General features: G+C 29.8%; 2 protein-coding genes across 3 annotated transcripts; one reads left to right on the forward strand and one right to left on the reverse strand.

The window, feature by feature from the left end:
- Positions 1 to 585: 585 nt before the first annotated feature.
- On the reverse strand, positions 586 to 10,388 carry Ric (Ras-related protein interacting with calmodulin). Its single transcript, XM_085197232.1, has 5 exons — positions 9,993 to 10,388; positions 9,703 to 9,776; positions 7,618 to 7,812; positions 7,190 to 7,330; positions 586 to 6,445 (listed from the first exon to the last, which is right to left on the reverse strand). The coding sequence occupies exons 1-5, from the start codon at positions 10,129 to 10,131 to the stop codon at positions 6,335 to 6,337; spliced, it is 660 nt and encodes a 219-aa protein (XP_085053358.1). The 5' UTR covers positions 10,132 to 10,388; the 3' UTR covers positions 586 to 6,334.
- Positions 10,389 to 10,776: 388 nt separating this feature from the next.
- Positions 10,777 to 12,913, forward strand: LOC146531918 (WD repeat-containing protein 91). 2 transcript variants are annotated; one of them, XM_085197443.1, is made up of 4 exons: positions 10,777 to 11,099; positions 11,383 to 11,532; positions 11,678 to 11,883; positions 12,564 to 12,913. In XM_085197443.1, the coding sequence occupies exons 1-4, from the start codon at positions 11,066 to 11,068 to the stop codon at positions 12,792 to 12,794; spliced, it is 621 nt and encodes a 206-aa protein (XP_085053569.1). In that variant the 5' UTR covers positions 10,777 to 11,065; the 3' UTR covers positions 12,795 to 12,913. The 2 variants fall into 2 exon arrangements, with proteins under 2 accessions (XP_085053569.1, XP_085053568.1); XM_085197442.1 differs by having other exon boundaries at positions 10,778 to 11,309.
- Positions 12,914 to 12,964: the final 51 nt, after the last annotated feature.

A 12,964-nucleotide genomic window follows, 5' to 3' on the forward strand; every position in this document is an offset into this window, starting at 1 on the left:
GCGAAAAAATGAAAAAATTAAATACTAATAATTCATCTATGAAGCGTACGGGTTTTGTGTATTGTTTCGGGATAATGTATATTGACTATATCTGTATTTTAATCAATATATTAAGAAAATTTGAACGGAGCGGGATTTGACTCTGAGCCTCTTGCGTAGTGTGGGTGGAATAACACTTTAAAAATCCAAAAAAATATATAGAACGTTCTCTCTCACCAAAAACAATTCTAGGCAATTATTTTTAGGTAGCAGAAATTTGTAAAATTCTTCTTTAGATGTAAACGGAAATAAATTGTAACAAGCATATAAGAATTTCGCCGTAGCTCGATAGGGAAGTATACCTTAGACGTTTTCCAACAGGGGCGGGTTCAAATCTAGTTACTTTCAAAATTTTATATGTTTCCATAAAAATATTTTTCTTTCATAGGTGTAGAATAACACTTCAAACATTTAAAAAACACTATATATTTAATGTTTATATTTAAACAAAATATTAACATTTAATGTTTTCTTTACATGTTTGGTATACGATTTAAAATACAGGTATACTTTAGTCCAATTGAAGTAGGCATTAAAAAACCATAATAATTTAAACAGGACATTTATTCAACAAAACCTCTACACACTTCTTACAATTTCGCATAAGTTATTACTTAGTTATTATAAATATAAATATGAAAAGGTACTATGTGGTGTTATAAATAATTAATTTGCATAACAAAATATTCTAAATATAATATTTTTAGACAAAAAAAAATACAACAATATTAACATATTTTTAAGTAAACACAACATAAATATGGTTAGGCCCATTACAATGTATATATAGAATAAAACAAATAACTATTTTAATTAATTTCATATAATGGTATAAGTGTTCGGAACTTTTGGAATCAAATTCCTTTCAAATTTCTTCAATAAGAAACATAAATAGTCTATGACAATGTTTGGAAATGCAGGTATAATTTTTTTATTTTACTTTTAATAAACTTATGTATAATGTTTAACATGTTATAATCCTTTTTTTATATATAAGTATATATGTTTTACGAAAACACGATTAAATATATAAATTTAGCTTAAACATATTTCCTAACATTAAAATAAATAACATGAAAAATTAAATCTTTTTTAAACAATTGGCGACAGAGTAAATAAAATTTCTAATAAACAACGAGGATTGGTTCCGACGTAACGTGTTTTTCACTATTTAGGACTTCTTAGTATTATAGAAATAGTTAAGAAGATCTCGAAATAAATACTTATAATGTCATTTGGTTATTTTTATTGTGAAATTATTTTCTTTTAATTTTCTTTTAATTTTGTCATTTTGTGCGCATTGTACACTTCGGAGGAATATAGCCAAAACTAAGAAAAAAAACTGTAGAAACAAATTTTTGTATCTACGTTCAACGTGACCACGACTCGTTGTCTTTATCTTAGATTTTTCCGATTATTAAGCATTTTAAATGAAACTCTTTGACCGGAATCCACGTAATTTAGTATCATAAATTTTGGAAACTCCTTGCAGTAGTCCGTGGTCACGTGAATTAAAATGTATAATACTAAATATACGCGCCTAAACCGGCTAAAAAGCTCCGGTTTCATTTGAAACTTTAACAATCTTCATTAGGGACGAACATGTCATTGTAACCAATATTTTAGTAAAAATTTCACGCTTCGAGATCTTTTTCACTATAAAACACAGACATACTACAATATTTCACTTAAATTAACAATGACTAGATAGATGCCTATGGGGAGTTTCCATTAATAATTGTGAAATGGAATTTTTTAGCATTAACTAGTGTTTAATTTATGGCATTTTAATGGATGCCATGCACGCTACCGTGTACTGTAACTGTATATAAAGGTTATTATAATATCAATAAAAACACCATTATCAAGAGAATAAAAAAGTATTTTTTGTAAAACATTGAAACTATGGCCGCCTAAATAGGATTTGTTTTAATTTAAAAAATGTTAGGAAACGAATTTATATATTTATCGTAATTTTTTCAAATATCACAATTATATATTTTTTTCATATTGGAATTTACAGTAACGTGCATGGCTAATTTAGCAACTAATATATTAATAAAAATGTGTATATTTTGAACACTTCATCAAAAATGATCATCATCACAATACCTGTATCTAAATAAAAAATAGTTGATTTAAATAACCTTATATATAAAAAATTTAAAATAAACGAACGTATGAACAAAATTTCAACTGAATATTAAATGGTGAATTATTAAAAACATAATTAATATATCATTGTAACATAATTATATTTAATATTAAAGATTGCGTTCATTAAATTATTAATGAGCAAAAATAAATAGTGAACTTATAAATGCAAGCCACAGATTATCAAGAAGTTTAACCTTATACAGGGTGTATAGCGACAAGTGCCGCGAAGCTCATTTTACTTATAATTAGTTTTATCTATAAATACTAGTTTGACACCATGGTACTGAGGGCATTAATTTGAAAATATTAAAAGTCACACTTAGATAGACAATAAAAATCTAATCTTAATAAAAATACTTAAGACTTATTTTGTAATGGTCTATGTTTTATTTAAAATAAGAATATAATTATTTAATCTAATATTCTCGAAAGGAAATTTCATGCGTTTTAATTTTTAAAAAGTAAAATATCTCGCGTCAGTATGTTCTTATTGCATGATATATTTTTTCTAAGCGTGACTTAAAATACCGCCAAGTTCACATTAACCGCTACACTAAAATTTGTGCGTATCGACCTAACGTTACATTAAATATCGACATCTCACAACACTAAACTCACACACACACGCCAAATAAATAAATTATTATTATATAAATATATTTTTATTTACGTTTTATTGCTGTCTCTGTCACACAGATAACACGAAGGGCACGCTAAAATATCTTATTCAATTAAATTGTACTTCAGGGTCGAATCTAAAGTATAAGATAAAATTTGCAATAATTACAACATTTATAAATTAATATTGTAAATTAATATATATTAAAAATTATATGACATTTAAAACTTATTTACTTCCATGTTTGTCCAAACATCAAACTTTGCTAATGAACCGCGTATTGGGCGGAATCTACTAAATACTACGTTACCTCTACTCGTAATGGGAACAAATATTGTTTATAATTGTCTAAACACTTTTTCTTTATTTTTCTTAATTACACGGCTTTCTGCTCTTATTAAAACAAAATCAAGCGCTGTAAAATAATTATACAACTTTATAATTTGAATTAGATACCTACAGTATTTTCAAATATTTGGATTTTTTGGCTCAATTAATATTTAAATTGTATCAATTCTTATTTTTGTTATATATTTTATTATTATTTGCCAACGTTATAGTAATCATAATAATATTGTTGTCTAAAGACAAAATATTTTCTGAAAAATTCCAATGATTATTCTGCAAATTCATTACTTTATATTACTACCCAATTATTTAGAGTACCTAAATAAAAAAAAACCATTTTGTCTTAAAAAAAAATCAATAAGCATTTCAATAATAACGGGCCATTTATTTTTACGTGTAGGTAATATTTGTTTATTATTAAAAATTTTAATAAATGTAATCCTATATCAATATCACTAACTTTATTTCCGCTACACGGGTTCGGGGTACAACACTAGTCACTATAATGCAACGCTACTAAAGTAACAATAAACTGTATCCTAGAAAATTCAAATGGTCTAAGTTTTTTTTATTACAATAACACAGTACAATTCCCATTTTACAATTCCAAAAGGATGTTGACGTGAATGTTAGGAAAGTAGTGAATGATTAAAATGGTTTAAAAACTTAACAAAATCGTTCTCACACGGAAAATTTACTAAGAATTTACTTTCGTAAAACATTGACGTCTTCTTCTTCGTTTTTCACCTTTAAATCGTTTGTGTTTTTAATTACAATAAAATAATCATTAATGAGAAAGTCAACATCCCTAATTACTCAAATTTCGCTCTATATTTTTAATCTACCATTGTAAATGACAATAAATATATCATTTTTCTTATGCCGAATTCCAACAGATCGCCACGACTAATTTCTAACACTTATTAATCTGGCCTATTCTTTTATACTAACACAATCTTGCCTGGTCTAGCCAAGTCCATCAACATGCTAAAAAGGTCACATAAAAGTACCTTTCATATAATATTAAACATTTAGATCGCAAAATCACGTAATGGGGTTTATAATTTCTTAATTAATTGAATTATTATTTAAATACACGTCTCCCACCATTTGAATTCCCTTTTACGCATAGTGTAAATATAATCTAAACAATGTTTTATAGAACTTTATACGACATAATATTTTAATGTCAAACAATACACTATATTTATTATTGCTTTATCGGATTCCTCTGCGGAAGACATTTCTTACATGAGGCCAGTTTATTAGGCTTTGGGTAGATATCTTTTTCTACGTATTAAGATAAGAAAATCTTGATTGAAATAAGGAGAACGTACTCTTAACATGTGAAGGAGAGTCAACAAAAAACTAATAGCTTTTTCTGGCTTTAAAGTGCCTTTCTAGGGGTAATTTATGGTAATGAAGACTTCAAAATATTCAAAATGCAAGATTTGCATAAAAAGGATGGGCCGATTCCAACTGAGAAAAACAAGTTCTTCTCTTCCACCACCTTCGGTAGAACGTGGGTACAGTGCCGTTGTTCAACAAATTTTTAGCACTGTTTATTAATTTAATATCACTGTTACAGATAATGAAAGAAAGAAAAAACATATAAGAAATATTGTAAGCCTACTCGTAACAATAGGAGTCTAGTTTTATTCTAAGAGATTTAGGTTCATTTTATGGTATAATATAATTCACAATGATATTGGATCATATTTGTTTAAATATAATTTTGTTTAAGCCCTGAACGTGTCAAATGCAACGTCACGTTTATTTGATATTAAAAAATTAAGTACAGATAAAATATACATATCTAAATAGAATTAGGCCTACAATGGGATCAAATTTTACGAAATTCCCGTATGTTTGCTAATTGGGTTTTTACCTTGAATGAATATTTAAACCACAAAACTTGGCTACACAAGACGACAAAAAACATACTATATATAAGTGTTTTAACTATAAAATGGCTCTAACGCAGGAACGTCAATTGAACGATTTAATTAGTACAAAAGAGGTAGAAATGCATACAGGTAGATATTTTTTCGATATTTGGATACGAGGAAGTAATATACAACAAGATATATAGTACGTTGGGGCAAGATCGTTAATGGGTCAAGACTATATAGAAAAAAATATCGACTAATTAGGAATTAAAAATAATTCCTAATTAGTCGATATTTATTTTTATATGTCGATATTTTTTATATTTTTTTTTAAATATTTGTTCCACGCTAAGGAAAGAAAAATACTTTTCAGAAAACATATAGAAATTAGAACGTGGCGTTTTAGCTGAACGTATGACGGTTTCCACGAGGCGCGGGTTCATATACCGCTACTTTCAAGTTTGCATATGTTTTCTAAAAAGTATATTTATTTTATGTTAGTCAAACTGAACTTACTTGTGTTAAGTGTGACTAACACAAAAAAATATGAATTTGCACTTTGATGTATACGGTCTTGACCTTTTAACGATCTTACCCCAACATACCTTAAACTAATTAATAATTTACATAGCTATAAATATGGCTACCGCTTCATATGGAACACAACTTACTAAATAATTAGCATTGATTTGAGGTAGTGGAAAATTAGGCACCTGACCCTAAACTACGTACATACATATTAAATTTGTCGATCTCTCTTGGTAATACAGAATAATATTATAATAATTAATTATGAATTCGCCCATGTAAGTATTATTGTAAATTTACTTACGTTTTCAAATTTTATATCTGTATTTCTGTTGCAATGCTATTATTGAAAAAAAATCTAAACAAAGTACTAAATCAAAACTTAAAGTAAAGTATGTGAGAGACCAATTTATTAAGCGATGGCTCCAAATAAACAAAATTTCATAAAAATCCTTAAAATTCAAACACTCATTATTTACCTTTTCTGATACATACTAATAGGATTATTTCGACGGTATAGGGTAAATAAAGTACTTAGGTCAAATTAGTGGGTGGAGTCGTCGTCTTAAAAGTAACATTTACTTCATAAAAAAAACATAATTTTATTTAGATTAGGCAATTAAGATAAATAATAGGCATAAGGTAAAACACTTAGATCAAGTTGGTGGCATTATCATCTCAATATTTACCTTAGACATAATAAATAGCATTATTTAGGTATATAGGTGTTTTAGGGTTGGGTAAAATACTTAGATCAAGTGGGTTGTCGTCGTCGTCTGCGGAACACGAGGGCGAAAATGCTGCGTAATCGCCGCCAACGACGCCGCCCGCCCCCAGACACTATGCCCGTGCCTAGGAGGGATGACTGTAGAACAAAACAATTATTTCATTTATATATATTTTCTATTTTATATATATTTCTACATATAATCTTTTTTGTTTACTTTTTAGAAAAAATATAAAAAAATTAACGTTCAAGCTTTTATATGTTTTCTAAAAAGTATTTTTCTTGCCTGATGTGGAATAAATGTGTATTAACATAGGGTAAGTTTTAACTGTTACTAACAAGTGGACTAATGTCTTAATTAAATAAATTTATTATATTATTATTATTATTATATATAATAACACGTTAAAAATGTAAAAAATCTTTTCTATTCCTCGAAACTTTGTTTCGCATGATTTAGCGGCGGAAAACAACGCTATATTTTACATCCGCTTTTACCAGAAATAAGAAAATAAACTTTAATCATTTTTAATACATGTGTTGTTGTTGTTGTCTCCCTCTATTCCACTTTGCATGGTCTTCAACATAGCAAGTCCAGTGGCTCTTATTTCTACATTGCAACATCCAACCATCGGTTCCTGGGCGTCCGGGTGCCTAAGGCTAACTCTGGGTATAACTCCAGGGACAAACAGCAAAGCATTTTCTTGCAACATAGTAGCCCTATCATTTCAGTCGACACTCTTGGAGCGGATACATTACGACACGAACATCAAGAGTATCTCGAATGATTGTGTCACGTGTGCGTCAGACCGCACACATCAATTTCAACTCTTAATTCCCTACTAATGTATAAAAATGTATAAACATGAATAAAAATTTTACCTGTCGCTGACGTTCAAGCCGGCGTATTTCCCTCACGAGTCCGTGGAAGGCGTCGTCTACGAAATGGCGTAGCGCCGCTGATGTTTCGTAGAACGGACACCCTAATTGCGTCGCGAGCGCTTTGCCTTCTTCTGTTGTTACCTACAATAATTTAATACCATTAACCAAAATAAGGAGTTCAATAAAGGATTACTGTACGTTAAAATAGATATGTTCCTTATTCAAAAAATAAGGTAAAAAGTGTCAAGGCAAAGCGCGGCGTTGAGGTCCGCCACTCTACACACATTGAATTTGGTGAAAAGTGAGGAACGGGGTGTCTTAACACGAGGTTCCTCTCTCCCCTCTGCCTACCCTGCTACATACGGGATACAGCATGAAGCTGATAAAATTAAAAAAAAATCAAAACACTTAGAAAAAATATACCATACCTGTCTAAACCTAGGCGCTAAATCCAATTTGTTACCAACAAGGACCAAAGGTAGCCGCTCGGATGGTCGAGCTTGCGCGAGCAATCGTTTGTACTCGGCCGCGGCGCGGAACGACCGTCTGTCCGTCACAGAGTAACACAACATGAACCCCTCCCCACACCTCATATATTGTTCTCGCATTGCTGTAAATTCTACCTGTTGATGGCCAAAGAATTCATCTTTTCATCGGAATATTGAAAATGAGGCTGTCATGTCATGATTGATAGGTAAAGCGACGATTGTGCTATCAATGCGGTCTTTCAAATTGGGCGGAATGCAGTGTCCTAACTTTAGGTTCCCTCTGCCTATCTGCTATGCTATGAAGCTGTTAAAGTTGTTTAAAATGTCAACGAAACATATGAATGCCAAAACTGTGTGGTCTGTTAATATAAAAAATATGTGAATCAGAATGTCAATTTGTACTCATACACAAAAGACATTTATAATCTTCTACCTAAAATTAAGACTCTTAAGTCAAATAAAATATATTATTTTTCTAGATATATGAAAGGACTTGTCCTCACTGACTGAGGTAATCGTGAAATTTGGACAATTGTTTATTTTCGTAATCTGGACATCCACTAAGAAGGGATTTTGAAAAATTTTAACCCTAAAGGGGTGAAATAGGGGTTGAAAGTTTTCAGTTGTTGGTGTTGAAAGAATTTTTTTGAAAAAAAATTAAATCAGCACTGATTTTTATAAAATTTGAAATTTAGATTTTTAAAAATATTTAATTGAACACGTATTTCATAGTTTTCTAGAGTTCTCCCCCAAAGGATGCAAAGAAAGGGTTGAAAGTTAGTATAGTTTTTTTTTTAAATTGGCACCAATTTTTATAAAATTTGAAATTCAGACTCTTAAACGTATTTAATTGAACACACGTTTCGTGGGTTATTTTAATTCATCCCCTAGGGGTGTAAAAAAGGGGTTGAAAGTTTGTATGGAAAAATCTCTAAATCGCTACTAATTTTTATAAAATTTGAAATTGAAACTTTAAATATTTCATTGAATATGTGTTTCATGGTTTATTAGAATTCACCCCTAAGGGTGCAAATAAGTAGGCGAAGCTGCGCGCGTCCGCTAGTATAATATATTGTGATAAACCACTCTTCCAATGCCTTGCGGTGGCCCTTTACATGTTCAAATGAAAATAAATTATATTTCCAAAAACATGTCCTGCATAGTGAAGTGGAAAAAGTAGATCTTTTACACATCTAATAAAAGAAATATATATTAACTTTCCGAATTCCGAATTTCAAAGTGTGTCTTGTAGTTGTGACTACTTTCCACCAGATACACACAATATCTCGAATTATTGTGTGTTGAGTGGTGGAACTCAATACTGCTGCAAAATTATCATTCCTGTGTAACACTTCCCCATGATGGGCTCAAAAACATATTAATTTAATAATATATTTTTGAGGCCATTATTTAAAACCATTTAAAATAGGACTTATACAATAATTTTTAAAGAAGTTTTTCATTAACACTGGCTCTATAAAAGCAGAAATAATAAGATGGAATACTATTTTTCAATATTTGTCATTTCATATTATACCTTGCGATAGTAAAAGAAGTCGCACAAATCTTTATTTGTTTACTTATTTGGTTTATCAATGAAATTATTACACAATAAAACAAAGAATGTATATTAGCACAATCTTAGAAGAACAGTGCATAAATATAATTATTTTTAAATAAACACCGCATGCAAGAAATCAAGATCATTTTTAAGATAAACATTTAAATGTATATAAAAAATTTAAGCAGTTGGATTGGGCTGTTGCTCCATTTATGTGATAAATAAAACAAAATGCTACATTCTATTTACCTTTATGTAAATATAACAAAATTATACATTTTGATAAATATTTCTTTAAAAAAAACTTTTTTTTTTTAAGAAATATCAAAATATAAAATTAATATTAAAATATTATTCTGAACCCAAAAAAAATATAAAATTGTGTTAAGTGCTTTTTAAAATTTCATCTTTTGTCAACTTATGCTGTGTAAGTAATAATTTCCTAATAAAACTAATTTTGTTACCTGTCCTGCTGTATCCAAGATATCTAATAATGCCGGCTCCCCATCAATCACAGCTTGTTGCTGATATGAATCCTCTGAAAAAGTTTTTTGAATCTTCAATTTTATTTTTTTATCCTCTACTTAATAACAAAAATACATATTTGACATAATAATAACTTAAGACTTTATTTATACAGAAATATAGATAAACAATTGATTATGATAGAAATCTTTTCCATATGGTTAAAAAATATTCTGATAATATTTATTGTAATAGACAGTACTAAAGTATGCGAAAAATTAAACCATGCCTATTGTAGGATCATGATAATCCAGAAAGCTGTGACTAACGAATTGCAATGTGACCGCGGACTTCCCCACACCCCCGTCGCCGAGGACTACAATTTTGTAGACGCGGAGGCCACGCGACGTGCCCGCAGCCTCCGCCATGCCACTGCATGCCTGCGCGATTGGGGGCCCAGGAGAGCCGCGCCCGCCGCGGTCACTTGCACCACTTGCTCCTCGCGCTCGCCATCCGCACAAACCGCCCCCCAACACTACCACGATGCTGGTTTAATTTTAAATTAAATCAAACTTCACGCCATTTAATACACATTTTATAAGTAGTTTTTATTTTAAAAATTGGCCAATAATAAAAATCGACAGCTGATTAAAGGCAATTTCGATTGACAATTTGACATAGAGATTTTTTAATGTTCGAGCGCCGTCACTCCAACGTCTAGAAGTTATAATTCCATGTTATAATCATGAGATTTTAAATATAATAATAGTATTCAAATTATTGAAATATAAAATAATATATAATAAATTTCATATTTATATAACCAATAAACATCCATCATTAAAGGACACGATACAAAAAAGATGACCTTACTAAGTAGCAAGATATTAATTTAAAAGGACGAAGCAATGGAACTGTTATTTTATAAATAATGTCCTGTCTTTATTGAACTAATTTGAAGATATTTTTTTCTCTTATTATATTTTTTTATTTCAAATACAATTTAAACAATAAGGCTGCATAATCTATAACCTTTGCCTTTTATGTTTGTTGACAGAATAAACGAAATTCATATAAATAATCTATTTCCTTTGCAATTGCCAATTATCAACAAAACAAGAACAACAATCTATCTCGATTATAATACTCTTTAAAAACAAAGGGTATAAATGTATTAAAGCGTACAATTATTGTTTATTGAATGAACTGTCTCAAATTTAGATTTAGATTCCATCTATCTAATATATTTACGAATTTTATGTAGTTTTAACAAAGTTTATCAAATTATGAATTTGTATGAATTACAATAACATTAAGAAGACTATTTAACCAGTGATAATCAAGACGAATAAAAAAATTGTAATGGCTCACATCCAATTAGTCGATGAATTGGTTCGTGAGTATTTACTATTCAGAGGATTCAGTTCTACTGTGAAGGCCTTTGACAATGATTTAAAGTCTGATAAGGATAAAGGTTTTAGAGTTGATAAAATAGTTGAACAAATTGTACACTATATAAATGTTTCTGATTTAAGTGGATTAAAGGAATACTGGTCCCATTTAGACAGTCTTATTTTTTCTAAATTGGAAATTCATGTACAACCTGGTAAAATGAATTGTTTTTATTATTGTAAATATACTACTGCTCAGCTTTTTTATATGCAACAATCTCTTTTCAGCGGTACGGAAAATAGAGTACAGCTTATACAAATTATATTTTGTAACAGCCTCGCAATCCACTAGTTCCACAAGAAATGAGAAATTAACTGAATTCTTTTATAAGTTAATGCCAGAATTACAAGGCCAAAATGAATGGAAGGATTGGTTTAGTAAGAAGGATTCTTTTTATTTTTTCATATCTAAAATATATAACTACATAATATATATAAATGTTTTAAAACATTAATATATATAAGTCAAAATAACATTCAAATTACTTTAATGACACATTTTTATTTATATTCTTATTTTTAGTGCTGCCCTATATACAAAAACCTGAAGAAAATCCTTCATTCAGTCTCTACTTCACGAAAGCTTGGCAGGATAGTGTTCTAGTTTCACTTCATAATTTATTAGCTACAGTGTTTCAATGTATGCCACAACCAACACTGATAAATTATGAAAGTGATGCTGCCTTAATAAAGCAGCTGCAGAATGAAATTGCTTCATTAAAAATCAAAGTATGTTTAATATTATAATTTGTTTTCAATATTACTCTTTTGGGTGAAATGGAAATCATTGCGAGAATAAATTATTTTAATTTCTTGGTTCTGATAAGACAACAGCATATTGTAGAGTTTTGTGACTTAACTTGCAATGTCTCAAAAAGTAGTCAGATAGTAGAATGTTCTAACAGTGGGTTCTATGTCCTTACTTTATTATATAGGAGATATAGCTAAGTGATTCTAAATAAAAAAGAAACCTTAAAATATGTTCATACTCAAAGCTTGATGCTTTATCTTTAGCGGGGTAGTAAGAGGGAACGGAGCACCAAATGCGACGGTCTCTACATACCTCTTTCGCCTCATCTGTCATCAACCTTTTCATACATGTCCTTCGGTGGATCCTCATGCTTTTTACGTAACCTTCTTCCAGTATCTTTGATACTGTGTTTTCGAAGGTCAACCGAGGTCTCCCCCTACCTCTCTTACTGCTCACTTTTCCATCATAGATCTGTCTTGCCATTCTTTCATCACTCATTTGTTTCAATGTGCCCAAACCATCTGAGCATGTTCTTCATTCTCACTGTGACATCCTCGGTAGTAAAATATATATACATATTTTAAGGTATATGTAATCAATATATACATATTTAATAATTTTTTATCAATATTTTAATAAATTTTATATCTGCCAACAGTCTCAACAACCAACAGAAAAAACATCACCTATAGGGCATCAGTCTAGACTTGCACAATATTCGGAACGCTTAAGTGGGCCATTGCCACTAATGGACGACTTTTCTGCAATACCTTCGGAACAGTTTGAAAGTGGCATAAGAGAAGCTCGCGGCCTAAGGGGACTACTAAGACAAATGGGTGGAAGTCCCGTTATGGGTAGAAAAGGTGGAAGATCTCAAAGCCAAAACTAGTTATTATTAAATATATTCAGTTGATTAACAAATATTTAAATTCATATTTGATATAATTTGTTATGTTATAATTAATTTGTAATATTCTTAGTTTGTATGAAATAAATATTAAGCTTGCATTATTGAATATTATTATGTTGAAATAATTCTATAATATAAAGTGAATATTG

The sequence above is a fragment of the Heliconius melpomene genome, chromosome 14, assembly GCF_056956725.1.
Source record: "Heliconius melpomene rosina isolate 202511_hmr_F chromosome 14, ASM5695672v1, whole genome shotgun sequence".
In the NCBI taxonomy this organism is placed as follows: domain Eukaryota; kingdom Metazoa; phylum Arthropoda; class Insecta; order Lepidoptera; family Nymphalidae; genus Heliconius; species Heliconius melpomene.